This window comes from Thermobia domestica, chromosome 2, assembly GCF_964235325.1.
Source record: "Thermobia domestica chromosome 2, izTheDome1.hap1.1, whole genome shotgun sequence".
Taxonomy (NCBI): Eukaryota; Metazoa; Arthropoda; class Insecta; order Zygentoma; family Lepismatidae; genus Thermobia; species Thermobia domestica.
In genome coordinates this window covers 44,888,256-44,903,491 of record NC_137455.1, presented here as the reverse complement: position 1 = coordinate 44,903,491, position 15,236 = coordinate 44,888,256, and the positions used below count along the sequence as shown (strand labels likewise).

Sequence of the window (15,236 nt, the reverse complement as noted above, 5' to 3'; positions counted from 1 at the left end):
TATTGCTCTACCGAAGAAATTTTACAATATATATTGAAGTTAATAATTTATGTTTTCGCTAAGAAATTCGTATTTAAGCAATTCTGCTTTTGTGTTCTTGTTCTATTCGAATTTTACGTCAATAATATAAATGTTAAAGAATAAAAGAGGATATTTTTAATGTAAGCCTGCGAAAGTAATGACAGTTATACAAAACTGATGTCAAGTATTTTATGGAAGAATTACGAATAATGAAAATAAAATTTATGTTTTCCAAAGAATTTTGACTTTCTCCTATTACAATCGCCTAGAATATATGTATATTAACATCTTCATTTATTATGCCCAAAGTTAATGATTTAACCTCTTTATGGCCTATAATGGACTTGAGTGAAAACATTGACAGTGTTTCTTTTATGTGCCATGTAATTGTCGACTATGGAGTTAATTATAAGGAATGTAATTATTAATATTTTTGTAAAAATAAAGAAATGAATTATGATGTGAAATATATATTATATATACAAGGGATACTTAAAAGGTATGTTAAGGGTAAAGGTCCAGAGTTCTTTTCCTTTTATTGAATAAAATAAATAAAAGTCCGTCGAGCGCCATAATATACAACGATACGTTGTATATTTTTACTTGTAACAATTATTAACTTGTAATTTTGAGCTATAATGTGTTTTAAATATTTTAATTATATACTAGGCAAATTCTGCTAAAAGAAGAAGAAAAAGAAAAAGAAATAATATGGTTATAATGTTAATATATAAAAAGATTATTCAAATGTTTTTATGTAATCTAATCTCGATGCCGTCTTCATGACAACAGGAAATAAATAGAATTATAGAGTGAAAAGAGAAGACATCTTAGAAATTTGTGTAAAAAGTAAATTGTACACTTCTCCATTATATTTATTAAACCAAGTGTATAAAAATGTAATTGATGTGTTTTAATGGCTCAATATTAATGTGATTAAGAACCAGTATCGTTATATGATTGACTGCAAAAAGATAAGACGCATTGACTGACATCTAATGGTGATTTTCTAAACTCTAGACCACGCCCATGCAAACAACACTCATTTCGTTGCTGACACGTCCCATGTAGCATAATTATTACCGTCCAAAATCAGGTCATTCGTTTTGAAACACGGTGTATTTTATACTAAAATATCTTCACGTAGATATGTGAAGTATACTGCAGATAGATCTAAAAGAAGGAAAATTTAAATCAAACATTAATATTTGTGATTTTATTAGATTTCCGTTAATTTTACTTTTAACGCTTATTAATCGTGTTTACTTTCCTTGTTTTGCAGGAATTTACAATGCCAATATATGTTGGACTTTACGTGTTGACCCTATTTGCAAGAGATGTTTATTCAATCACCATCATGCCAAAATCATTAGAAGAAGTAAATTTACAAGAATTCTTAACACCAGTTATTGATCATTGTTTTCACGAAGATAGATGTGTGATGCTAAATTGTGAGGAGTATTGTTCGAGTCTACATTCACAGGAGTTAATACCTATTATGATAAGTAAAATTAATACCTCTAGTAATTCGAATGAAATAACTTACAAACCTTTTCTTGTGGCTATGAATGAAGCGTGCAATTCTCTTGTTCTTGAATCAAAGAACATATCAAAAACATTTAATGTTCTGAAGAAAGCTTCTCAAAAAAGTACCAATAGAAGACAAAAAAGGTATATTATAATTACTCAAGATACAAAAGAAAATGTTGAAGTAATATTTAAGTATAAATGGATTAAATACTTTCCTTACATCTATATTCTAAATATAACTAAACCATCTCAGATTGAAATATCAACTCAAGCCTTAGGGGACAATTTGATCCCTGAAACATTTCAAAGAATCGAAACTTTGAACGGAACAGAGCTAAATTGTAAGGGATTGGAAGAAGATAAAATTTCCGATTTAAAAGGGAAATCGTTGAAAGCGTTATGGTGGATATATCCTCCTTACACAATGGTTAACCATGACGGGTCTCAGGATGGAATTGATTTTAGAATTTTCCAAGAGTTTTCCCGTAAGCATAACATGTCTTGGAAGTTGCATACCAAAGATATTCCTTGGGGATATCCATCTGACAGTGACAATATTGAGAGTTTCTTCGGGTGTACAAAGTCAACGGAATACCAAATAGCATCTCCAGGCGACTATATCACCTTGTCCAGAAGTCTAAATTATGATCAAAGTGTACCATATGCTCAGACAAGTTTGACTTTCTTGGTTCCGAAACCACAACGAATGCACAACTTATGGTCTATATTTTCTCCCTTCTCAGTAAATATGTGGTTAGCGGTGTTATGTTTTATGATCTGTACTTCCATATGTCTTACTTTGTTTTCTATTTTACTTAAATATATTACAAATACATCATTCTATTTCTCTAACTACTTCTACTCATTGCTATACTCCGTTGGTATTAGCGTTGGTATGGCGATACCAGGACATGTACATAATATTTCCAAGTTCTTAATAGTTTCACTTAATTTAACTGCTATGCTTTTAATTACTGCTTATAATTGTAATCTAGTGTCTTTTCTAACCCATCCAATCTATGATATTCCAATAGATACATGGAAACAACTTGTAGACTTAGGGTTGGAATGGGGCTCAGATATTGTTGGTTGGGGTGAATATTTTGAGGAAACTTCTGACATTCTATTGCAGACAGTAGCTAAAAGAGAATCTAACATTAAGGATCCTACTAAACTGTATGAACTTGCTAAAAGTGGTAAAATTGCTTTATTGACCGAGAAACTTTTAGCAAACCGTATATCAGCAATATACTATCTTCCTGATGACACCTTTGAATATTTGCATTTAATGAAGAAAGATCGAATGACTTTTAATATAGTATTTAATTTTCCAAGAGGATCACCTTTAGTAGAGTATTTTAATGACTTGCTGAGTCATTTCCGAGATTCTGGGATAGTTATTAAGTTGCAACGTGAGATTGTAGATAGTTTACAATCACAGAGATATTTGTTGCCTTTTGGATCCGTATCAATGCGCGACGATACACTTTACCCCTTGTCCCTCACGAACATTGTAGGAAGTTTTGTGTTACTTTTGGTAGGATATTTGGCGTCTATCATAGTTTTCTTCTTAGAAATTCTTGCAGAAGCTTTGAAAAGATGGACTATAAACTAAAAAATTAAAATAATTTACAAGATTGTACATTATTGAAACAACATTTTATTCAAATTTAATTATATGTTTTTGTTAAATGTATTTACTTGTTATACTTTTAAACGCATGAAGTACTGAAATTTGAGAATATCCATAGCTTGCTTAAGGTAGTTGTCTTCAATATTTTGTCACGGTGGCTCAGTGGTAGAGGGCTTATCTCTGGTGCATGGGGTCCCTGGTTCGATCCGGTCAAGTAAGTTTGTGGTGCATAACATCGTGTCAATGGCTTTTCTCAGGATATTACCGTTTACATCCATATGATCATTCCACCCATTATTTGCCTTAATTATTTATTTTTCGTAGCCTAAAAACCATAATCGTGTAACGTTCAACTGAATGATTTCATTTTAATTTTCAGTATCTTGTTAAGATTTTCGACAGCAACGAAAAATCTAAACTTTTAGTTGATAAGGCCTAGTTACTAAAGATAATAGAGATATTTTCCAGCCAGAAAAAAAAGCTTTGGTTCTTCCAAGCGAAATATAGAAGATGTATTCTTGAAGAAACTAATGATAAAACAATATCCAAGAAAAATAGTTGAAAATTGAATTGAAGTTCGTATTATCACTTGCAAAGCAACATTGAAGTATATACAGTTCGAATGTTACTCTTAAAATATATGGTATTGAATGCCTGCATGAAATTGTCCCACTATTACGAAAATAGATTTGAACAAACACAAAATTTCAATGACTCATTAGGCGATTGACGCAATATTTGACAAAATATGACCACACTGTTGATCAAGAAATAAATTCAAATTTAGGAACAAATTATAAGATAATATTTTACACTCTTATTTTGACATGTTAATGTCATTAAATATTGAACTAAGTTCCAATCCTTATTTGTACATTCATTATTTTGTGGCAGTCAAAATGTTGCTCTAATTGTAAGTACTAAGCTTATAAGTCAATGAAATATTTGACATATTTTTTCTTCAAGGAATTCGTGAAATGTATACTTTAACTGCAAAGCACTGGTTGTTATTTTTAATTTAAGGCTGAACATTCGTGTGTCTTAGATCCTTGGCCAACTACAGGTAAATGAATTGACTATACTCAGAGCAAGTACTGTAAAATACTAAGGCTGTTACTGGATGAAAATATGAAATGGGATAAACAGCAGGGTTGTAGTCGAGGGTACACGGCGGTACACGCCGTATACTCTGTGCTTAATCTTAGTCATGAGAGTGTATCTCCTGCTTCAAAGTGTATAGTTTCGTTTATATTTATTTATTTATGTACCGTAATTCCTCCACTACCCCTGCCTATGCCAATTATTATGGTCTTATTGGCAGACGCATCTGCCCCTGACTCTTTTTTTTAAACTCTCTCTTTTAATTTATTATCTCTTCCTCTTTTTTCGTACTTATTACCCAATGCAAGGGGTGGGGCTTATTTATGAGCCTGATTCCTGATTATTATATGAGGCCCTGTTTTGCTTCTGTTTTTTTATTCTTCTTTATTTTCAAATCTAAAATGAAATAAAAAAAACTGAATATTACATTTACACAACAAAATTATACAAGACACAAAACACACACAAACATACAGTAACAACTCCTTACTACTTAAAATTTATTTATTTATTTATGTATTTATTTATTTAATCTGGCCATGACTCCAATGATAAAGTGACTATATCACCATTTTCCTCTTATATTCTTAGCAGGTGTTTAAATATGAGTCACGAAAAAAAAATCCGGCTCGATTTTTTTCTGTCCCTTCTCGGAGTGATTTGGTTCCTTCTCCATACCTACATCCATTTATGTTATTAATGCTGTGATTTAGGTAAGGAGTGTCATCAACAAAATAGCACGAAATGCTTTTAGACTATAAAACAGTGATGTATTCTTTATATTGTTAACACATACGATTTACATTTGTTCATTAAAAAAGACCTTCAATGTCTCTTATGACAATGATAGATGATCACAAATCAGCGTATACCCTCTGAAAATTTTAGGACTACAGCACTGGATAAACATATCTTAATGTTAGCAGTGAAGATATCACCAGTTGTGGGAGTTCCTAGTCGTTTACGTTATATCGTACCAAACTCAACTGTTAGAGCAGTATACTATTCACTCATACAATCTCACCTATCTTACTTCATCGGTAATCTGGCAGAATGGTAGGCAATCAAATATAAAGACATTAGCAATTCTGCAAAAGAAAGCAATGTATGGATTACCTCCCAGATACTCTAATAGCAAAAGCTTGAAAATTTAATTACAAAAGTTCAAACAAGTATTTTAATATTCAAAATTATAAATTTCCAGACACATATTAATCTGAAGGTTAAAAAATAACAATATTCATGATTACTATACAAGATGTAGATACATTACATATTAGGAGAATGAACTCAACTAGTTATGGCACAAAGAGTGTTAAATACAATCTACTCAAAACGCATAACGATCTTCCAGATAAATTTAAAAATTGTTGTAGTGAGTATATATTTAACCCGAGACAGCCCATGCTAATTTTACCTTTAAAAGACCCAAGGGGTGCCTCTGAGACTCCCTGCTGCATATAGAAGCTACCCGAATCCACCGGGACCATTTTTATTTTTCGTCATCAATAGAAAAGTCTAGTCAATACTTTGCTATGCAATCATTTGTCAATGGTAATAAAAAAAATAAACAGTATCAAATAATTAGAAAAGTAAATATTTCAATAGGAGCCTCATAGGCACCCCTTGGGCCTTTACGTTGGTATAAAAAAAATAACCCTATTTTTTCTGAGGTAAAATTTAAAAAATGCTTAGGAAATGCAATCAGAGGGTGTATTTCAAAGAGATAGGAGAATTCTAGAGCGCAGGACATGGGACGAAATATCTATTAGGATTAATGACATTAAAAGTGGACCAGGGTGCCTCCGAGGCACCCCTTGGGCTGTCTCGGGATAAGAAGCAGGTGACACAACATTACTGGGAGTAGTATAAAGCTGATTGTGAGTAACTATCACGCTATATGATATTTTCCTAAATGTTATTGTTAATGTAATTTACATATATAATGCATAACTATATAGGTTCCTGTTCATGTATTTCATATATTTTTATTCTTGCTAATATCTTATGAAATATTTTAAATTTCTATCATTCTTTCGTGAATTTTCGGTGTATATGAAAAAAATTCTCTCTTGTACCTTATACTAAATTTCTATTGTTTCGTGTATTTTCTGTGTATATGGAAACTATCCTATTCATGTTTTTCCTACTTATCTACATTATGTAGCTAATTATTCTGTATTTCAATTTGTGCTTCCGTATCAGTGTATCTGTTTACTTAGTGCATTGATGGATATTTGATGATGATCATTTCTACCCTTTTCTTATACACACCCAGTTGTACTTTATTTCCATTATTGTTTCTTTATATATATATATATATATATTGTAATGTTTTATTATTGTTCAAATATGTACTTAATGGTATTGTACTGCCGCTTAATTGGGGCCAATCAAAGGTGAATAAATAAGAAATAAAATACCCATTCTCATTTGGTTATTCGCAATTCTAATGATTCAAAGATGTAACGTGAAAGAGACATATGCTAGTACACATTTGTGACGGAACTTGGAACAAAGGATGTATAGCTTCGGTCTCGAGAACAAAAAAGTATTGACTTGCATTGTTCGTTGTTAGCTGTACTATCATGCAGTTCAGTAATGTTTTAAAAGTGTCCAAACGAATTACACTAATGGTTGTTTCATGTTATTCTCTAAAAGCTTTTCTTGCACTTTAATGCTGTCTATTTGTTAATTCGCATATCAATTTTATGTTGATTTTTACTATAGTAGGTAAGTAATTGATTAAAATATTTTGGAAACAAAATGGAATTAAATTGTATTTGATTGTATAGAGGTAAAAATAACGTAGTGACAACATATTTTGGGTGTATTGAAATACAAAAGATTTGGATAGATGAAATGGAGTGGTTTGTAATTATTTGTACTTCATGATGCTTGATCTCAGCCCTCCTGGAGACCGTCTTACACCTGTCAGAATTAAAGATGTATTTGTTCGTGTCACAGACGCCGGCTATTGAGTAGGCCTACCAGAAATTGCTAATAACACTAGGTTCTATACTCGAATAGTTTCTATTTTGTCATTTTAATAGGTGATGTATTTATTTCTTCGCAGTCTTGGGGTCTAGAACATTTATATTAATAGACAAGTCATTCAAACGTGAAAATGAACAAATTCGTCAACCACAATTTTGAGCAAATCCCAGAATGGACAAAATCTCCAATAGAGAAATCCCTCAATGGACAAATTTCCAAATGTACATATTGACATTTTTAATTTTTCAAAAATTCTTCAATTGTTTGCCTTATAGTACCATAAACAAGCAAAAGAGAAAATATTTATAAAAGTAAAGCGAGAAGTTGTTACAGTCACGCCTTCTTTGTCTTCTTCATACGCCCAGGACGACAATGAACTGTAGACTCTTTTCAGTTAAAGTTTAAGATTCAGGATATCGCTAATTACACACTTCCCCAAATCCTCTGGGTTGTAGTCCCCTGAATATTGGTGGTGTACTATAAAAACTACTTTATGCTTCTATATTAAACCGTGGACGATATATATCAAAATAATACGATTCAACCAACACATGAAGAAGTACACTTCTCCAAAGACATCTCATGGCAACACTGGCAACTCAAACGACGTGTTTAAGCTATGGTCACAGGTGTCATCTTCTGGTAAGGAAACGACTCACATATGTTTATAAGGTTCGGCATCCAACTCGAACTCACCATCTTCAAGGCGGAATCCTTCCATTCACTATCACCGCAACATCGTAAGTTTCACGTCAGCCTGAGCACTGAGCAGTGGCAGATGCTATTTTCTAACGCTTCAAGTATTTATGTCTGTTTGCACCTCTTTCATTTCAACGCTAACTTTAATAACATTTACCTAATATTAACGAAATTGGACATGTGATACCATGCAAGCTTTCATTAAAAAAAAAAAAAAAAAAAAAAAAAAAACTGTTGTTAGCAGCTCGAATTAGCCAAGAATAACAGAATAAAAGATAGTAAAACGTATTCATGTTTCAAGTTTCAACATATACACAGTCTAATGAAGCAATTTTTCACTATAACTTTTGTAAATGAATCAAAAAGTATTCGAGTTTGCTATAATAGTTTTACATTTTGTTTGAGCCTTCTTTACTACTTGGGTTAGAAATCAGGTTAGAATGAAAATTTACCACCGTTAAGAAAATATGTTCCATATTTTTTTTTTAAATTTTGATTTTCATAATAATAATAATAATAATAATAATAAACAACTTTGTTTTGTATTAGAGAGACTTGGGGTCGAAACTAGTTAGTCAAGTCTATGTATTAATCCTGTCGTAAAGAAAAAAATAACATGATTTTCCTAAGAATTGACCGATTTTTATGAAACATACTGTGTACTTTCAATGGGGCCCAGTTTCTGAAGAAATCACATAAGAACAAGATGGAAAATTCACCTTCAAGTTTAAAAATATTTGTAATAATATATGCCTGTGTATTCTTAGATACTTAAGAGGCCTCATCCCGGCGAAATTAAAATACCACTAATTTTACAGTAATTATGTGTTATCTTCAAATAGACAATAAGATAATCGAAATGTGGAACAAGAGCGCCCTAGATAATACCATTTTACATGGGATACCATTATCACGACTCACTTATCTGCTTTCGATTTCAAGCCATTTTGAAAATCGGCATTTATTTTCGCGTTTCTAAATGGCTGAAAACGGAAAGCCACTAGGTGACTTGTGATAACGGTACCTCACGCAAAATAATATTGTCTAGGGCGCTCCTGTTCCACATTTTAATTATCTTTTATCTATTTGAAGATATCACATAATTACTGTAAAATTAGCGGTATTTTAATTTCGCCGGGATGAGGCCTCTTAAGGATTATTTCTATTTATTGGTATTGAAATCAGTCGAGGATAAGATGATGAAAACCTCATAACTTACTAGGAAATCTTATGCTACTTGTAAAGTTTCTTTCCAGGGTTAAGTGTATTGAAATCAAGGTCAATATAGACGTTATAATACAAAGATTCAATGTATTTTTTAAGAGTTACAGTTGTTACCTATCTTCATATTTACTTGTATATGAGTAGTATATATGTTCAGGAGTGACTTTTCAATTAAATATAAAATGAATGAATAGTGTCAAGCGCACGTGGCTTTGGTTTACAGAATCTCGGGTTCGATTACCAATGGTAACATTATCATGGTTTGGAATCCATCTTAAACTGTAGGTCTATGTCTCATATAGCCTCAGTGCTGAATATGGACGCTGAACTACAGTTACAACAACAACATAAAATGGTACAAGGCGTCATTGTTCCTTGAACTAATAAGTGCGGGACAGAAACCTACCTGAGAAAGTAGCCTCGTGGGACATTGCAGGGTGACTCTCAGAATTTATTTTCCGCAATGCTGCCTATGTTTCACCAGAGTTTTTGAAAAACTCTCTGACATTCATTTGGTGTGTTTTTGTTATGCATTTGTATAACTGTTGAACATATTATTTATCATCTTGTTGCTTGTTTCATGTTTTTATTCTATCTATATTAATCTAACCATTAAAGGTTTACATATATTTTTCAAACAATTATACATTTGCCATCCTACTATTTAATTGGGGGGGACGACATAGATCTCTGAGAAAGCCAACGTCAGCATGAGTCCCTTCGAAATTCAAATTCTGGGCCTATTTCATTGCGATTTGAAAACGCTAGCTGCTTGAGACAGTTGGATTATTAACACTATAAGACCCACTTTAGAATTTTTTTTTTACATTCATGTATAGAACTATTATATTTTTTAATATATATATATATATATATATATATATATATATATATATATATATATATATATATATATATATATATATATATATAATTTAAGAATAATTTTAATAATTTACATTCATTTATATTCTATTGCAAGCACTTGCAAATTATTTTTGTTACTTTTATTGTTTGTAAATCACACTCATTTTTAAATTAAATGTTATTGCTATGTCTATTGATGGGTATTGATCTTTTTAAAAATAACATTATTGTATCAGTTTTAAAATAAGCTAAACATGCTTAATATTTGAAGGAAATAAGTACAAACGTGGGGAAAAGAAAAATGAGAAAGAAAATGAGAAATTGCAGGAGACAATTTTGTTGAAATTACGAGCTTTTTCGGAGCGTTTAACTAAATAATAGTATAATTCCAATACACCCAATTTTTTTTCAAACACTCGAAGCGAGAAAGATACGTTGCAGGAGGGCAGGGTGGCTCGTTGATAGACCGCTCATTTTTGGCGTGACAGTTCAATTCCAAGTCACGCTAGTTTGTGGTGGACATGTTATCCACTGGTTTTCCAGGGGTTTCCTCCTTTTCTCACACATTTCCATTCCATCAATTATTTTATAATCATTCATTTTTAGTAATTCATTTCATTTTCATTTCAATATTCAATGTGGAAACCTACCGTGAAGACCACATTTTCTGTTTCTCACAGAAACCAGGTCTAATATTTTAAATTTGAAATTTGGGTGTATAAAAGTTTATCTTGCATCAGTGAATACTCTGCGCCTGTAATCTATGCAATCCTGCCAATAAGTTTTGCAAGGATGGTTGCCGTACATGGCATGAATACTGATTCTTGTTTTCGGAAAGGCCAAGCAAATTGTTTGTGCCTGTTATGCATGTAATCCTCCTAATAAGTTGTGTAATGTTGGTTGCTATAGCTTTAGCCTCTTTGTACTTTGGTAAAGCTTGTCAGAACTGCGAGCCCGCATTAACAATGCTTTTGAACTCATTGATAGGGACATGCTGCTGCGAGTGTGGGAAGAACTTGATTTTCGGCTTGATGTCTCTCGAATCACTAAGGGGGCACATGTCTAACATTTGTAATTGTTAACAAAAACTTCTTGAGTTTTTCTATGCGTGTGAAAAAATTATCGCAATAAAATAGTAATACAGTTATTATAGAGTTGTGAAATCGCTCCAATTATTTATAAAACCTTGCAAATACAAGAGATAATGTCTATACAGGCAGGGCCGGATTTAATGTTTGCCACCCCTCATCCCGATATGCCGGATTTTCACGCAGTGGAAAATAAAGTAAGTACCAATGTCACTGTTCAACACATAAAGATGTTTGATTTGGATTATATGCAACCAACTTGACGTATACGTACATTTGGGTTGCATACAACACAGGAGACATTTGGATTTGTAAATGCACCGTATATCTACTGTTCGCCCATTCGGCAGAGTGCCAAGGAGAGTCTATGTTAATGAAAGGAGAGAAATGTAAAAGAAGAAGAGGAAGGAAGGCATTGGTTATTGGCGAGTGTGGTTTGTTAGAACAGTGTTACCAACCCGGCACCAAAACTATAGCTGATAAGATTTTATGAATAAAAAAATGAAATCTTAAATTTTACGTCCCACGGTTATGCCGGCTAGGCTAAAGGAGACTGATGATGAGAAATGAAATGGTGGAATGAAGAAAGTGGGAGGAAACAGGAGAACCCCGAGAAAACCCACGAGCACGATGTTCACACAAGGTCCACACGTCGCGAGCTGGGATCGAACCAGGGACCCCAAGCAACGGAGGTGAACGCTCTACCACCGCGCCCCCATTTATGAATAATAATATGAGAATGAAATCGAAGTGGGCCTGCATCACTGAAAGCACGATAATCGGTGATTATTACCGGTAGTAGTGAAATGTGTGGTAGAATGATTTTTGTTCGAGTGCATCAATTGGGGGGGGGGGAGATATAATGGTTTCTAACAACTAATTCGCGCATTAAATTGCTAAAAGAGAGCCCAAGAGCCATGATAAGAAGAACTGATGCTAGTTTGTTGTTCATGTCTATGTGCTGGCGATGTCCTCTCAAGATGAAATTTCACAGTTTAACGTGGGACCGAGCCACCTGAGTCTCCACCGGGAATCGAACCTGAGACCCCTTAATTGCAAGGTAACGAGCGTAACAATTCATCCACCGGTGATAGTACTTTAATAATAGGATATAGCAGATTCCTTTAGCTATCATTGTCTCACATTCCAGTGCGCAGTAGTAACAACTGAAGGCAATAAAATAAGTAAACTAAATAAATAAATAAGTAATAAAATGTTAAACAACAAAATAAAGAAATAGCATTTTAAACAAAATAAGTAAATAAAACTAAACAGCTCACCTTAGGTTATATCCGTTCATTCATCACTGTCATCAGAATAATCACTGTCATCATCATCATCACTCGCACTTACACTAATCACTATAGGATCACATACTTCTTCAATGATTCCATCTCTCTCCCAATACGTATTTTCCAATGACACCACATGAGAGTAATGCTTTTTCCACTCTTCCACGGTAACACTGTTAATCGCCTGCTCAGTGTACTTAAACAGAGTCATCATATCTAGATCTCCAGTTACATTTCGGTCACGGATAAACCTTTTCACATCTGCCCAAACGTACTCAATGGCATTAATGTCGCAATGGTATGGGGGTAATCTCAAAGCCATGAATCCATGCTCTTGGAGCATCATGTCGAATTTGAATATCTTCGTTGTGGGTGCGTTCTTTTTCACCAGGTCTAGCAGTTCAATTTTACGCATGTCTGGGGAATGAGGAACGTTGTTTACAGAAAGCCAATTCATGATCTCTTGCTTTTTGTTAGATGATGTTGGGGGTTTGTTTAATTGTATTGAGTGATATGGCGCATTGTCAATAACGGCCAGAGCATGTTCAGGAAGGTTTGGAATAAGTTTTTCCCTTGTCCACTTTTCGAAGATTGTGGAATTCATCTGACCATGATAATCGCCAGATGTCGAATTGGCTTTGTACATTAAATTGGCATTCTGTATAAAACCCATTTCTCCCCCCGCGCATAAAATAATTATGCATCGCGAGGCATTTCCGGTTTCCACAACTCCATGTTCTTCACCACTTTGCCAACATTTGCTGAAGGTTAAGTTGCTGTCTATCCACGATTCATCCAAAAATACGATCGGTCTTTTTTCGTTCCTGTAACGTCGTACTGTTCTCAAATATTGAGTTCTAGCTAACACTATATCACTCCGCTCCATTATAAACTTTCGATTGTTCTGACACTTCTTGAAACTAAAACCGATTTCATGTAAAACTCTCCTTAAAGTTTCGCGTTGCCACCGAAAAATAATACGTGTTTGAAACACAGGAAGCAATTTGGGGATAGTAGGAACTTTTTTCCCGTTCGCATAAAATTCATGTATAACTCTCCTTATAACGTCTCTATCAAAATCGTCCAAAGCTATGTTCTCGATAGTGGCCTTTTTCTGGCGCTTTTTTGGCGATTGAAATTTCGGCACATCTTCACCTTTCGCTTCTCTACGAATTCTTTTCACAGTTGACTCTGAAACTTTCGCAATTACACTTGCACGTTTGGTAGCCTGAGAAAGGGGAATTAGAAGACGGTCTTCTAGCGCTTCTTTGTCACAAAATGTCACCACATTATGGATTAGTCTTTTCTCGGCACTACGTAAGTGTTTCTTCACGCCAGCACTGGTTGACGGTATTGGCTCCATCGTATTAAAATATACACAAAACAACGCACGTACACACACACACACAACACACAAGCGCAAGCATAAACACGAAACAGGTGAGAGAAAGAACTAGAAAAAACAGTAAACTGCACAACCACAAACGTGTGTCTACTGTAGAGAAAGACAATAGCTTATGTCCTCGCGCGAGTATTTGGCGCAATCAACCGAATATCGAAACCCCTAGAAACACAAAGCTAGGCTGCATTTAAAATGCGCGCGCTCTATTCACTGCGTGACATCATCGCCTGACTAGAATGTACTGCTGATCTGCATCCAATTTATGTAGCTTGGCAACTATGTTTAAACTTCCAGCCTTCTTTCTCTCGCCCCCAGAGTCGCTCCCAGAGGAGAAAACGAACACTTGTTGCCTGTACCTACACATACCTATTTTTTGTAGTGGACTGTTCTACTTCTGTCATGCGCAGAAGTGTCGAGAGACCTAATGTCCGCGGGTAAACAGTATATAATATACGAGAAATCTATTTTGGATTGTTCATATCTTAGGATCAAGTGGATGATTCCCTTCCATAATGAACTCGATTCCTAACGCTTAATACTCTATATCATGTCCAGAGCTCCTTCGCGGGTAAGCAGTTAGTGCTAGCGCTTTTGGCGTAGGAAACCCTTGTTCGATTCCCGGCGGAAGCTCATGTGGTTCGGATTCCACGTTAATCAGTGGGTCCATGTCTCATATCGCCTCGCTGCTGAACGGGACGTTAAATTCAAAATCAACTCAACTCTATATCCTGTCCAAAAATGATAGTGAGCCAATCCAGTAGTTCTTCACATTTTTTGTCACTCAGACGAACCGGCGGACACAGGATAAATATATAGGAAGAGTCCAGGGAAAAAAGGGGATTCCACTTTTGTACAACATTTAGATTTTCATGCCATCTTAAAGAGCACGCTGAGTAGTTTCATTCAATATATCGAAAAGAGGGGAAAGTTTTTTTGTTAGCCTGCTATGGCCGTTTAAAAATCCTTGTAAAATGGAAGAAGGGAAAAAGTGGGGATGTGCACTTTTGGACAAATTTTAGATTTTCATGACATTTTGTTCTGTCACAGACATGCGTGCAATACAGGGATATTCAATGAATTATTATATACTTAATGAATTAAAAATATATCACTCTTGCCCCAGAACCTAATCTTTAACATTCTAATGTCGTCAAAATTGTATAAGCAGTTACACCTTTCCGTATGGAATATCAGATAGTCTTTTTTACGACATTGACTATCAGGTCATCAACAAAGTCAATGAACCTTTGTACCCCACTTGTTCTCCTTGCCCCACTCTCTCACACTTGATACTGATTAGAGGATAAAAGTACATTTCCAAAATTTTTGTTGTATATGCATGCCCCAACTGAAGATAAGGATGACGATATAAAAGACAGTTT

General features: G+C 34.1%; 2 protein-coding genes across 2 annotated transcripts; one reads left to right on the top strand and one right to left on the bottom strand.

Moving 5' to 3' along the window:
* Nucleotides 1-1,378: 1,378 nt before the first annotated feature.
* LOC145678997 (uncharacterized) lies at nt 1,379-3,166 on the top strand. The gene has a single exon (XM_081749598.1). It carries the CDS (start codon nt 1,379-1,381, stop codon nt 3,164-3,166), a length of 1,788 nt encoding a protein of 595 aa, XP_081605724.1.
* Nucleotides 3,167-12,456: 9,290 nt separating this feature from the next.
* LOC145678996 (uncharacterized) lies at nt 12,457-13,815 on the bottom strand. Its single transcript, XM_081749597.1, has one exon. It carries the CDS (start codon nt 13,813-13,815, stop codon nt 12,457-12,459), a length of 1,359 nt encoding a protein of 452 aa, XP_081605723.1.
* Nucleotides 13,816-15,236: the final 1,421 nt, after the last annotated feature.

What these genes read in the sequence shown, in the direction of transcription:
- LOC145678997 (XM_081749598.1), top strand. Translation starts at nt 1,379, where the DNA reads ATGCCAAAATCATTAGAAGAAGTAAATTTACAAGAATTCTTAACACCA.
- LOC145678996 (XM_081749597.1), bottom strand. Translation starts at nt 13,815, where the DNA reads ATGGAGCCAATACCGTCAACCAGTGCTGGCGTGAAGAAACACTTACGT.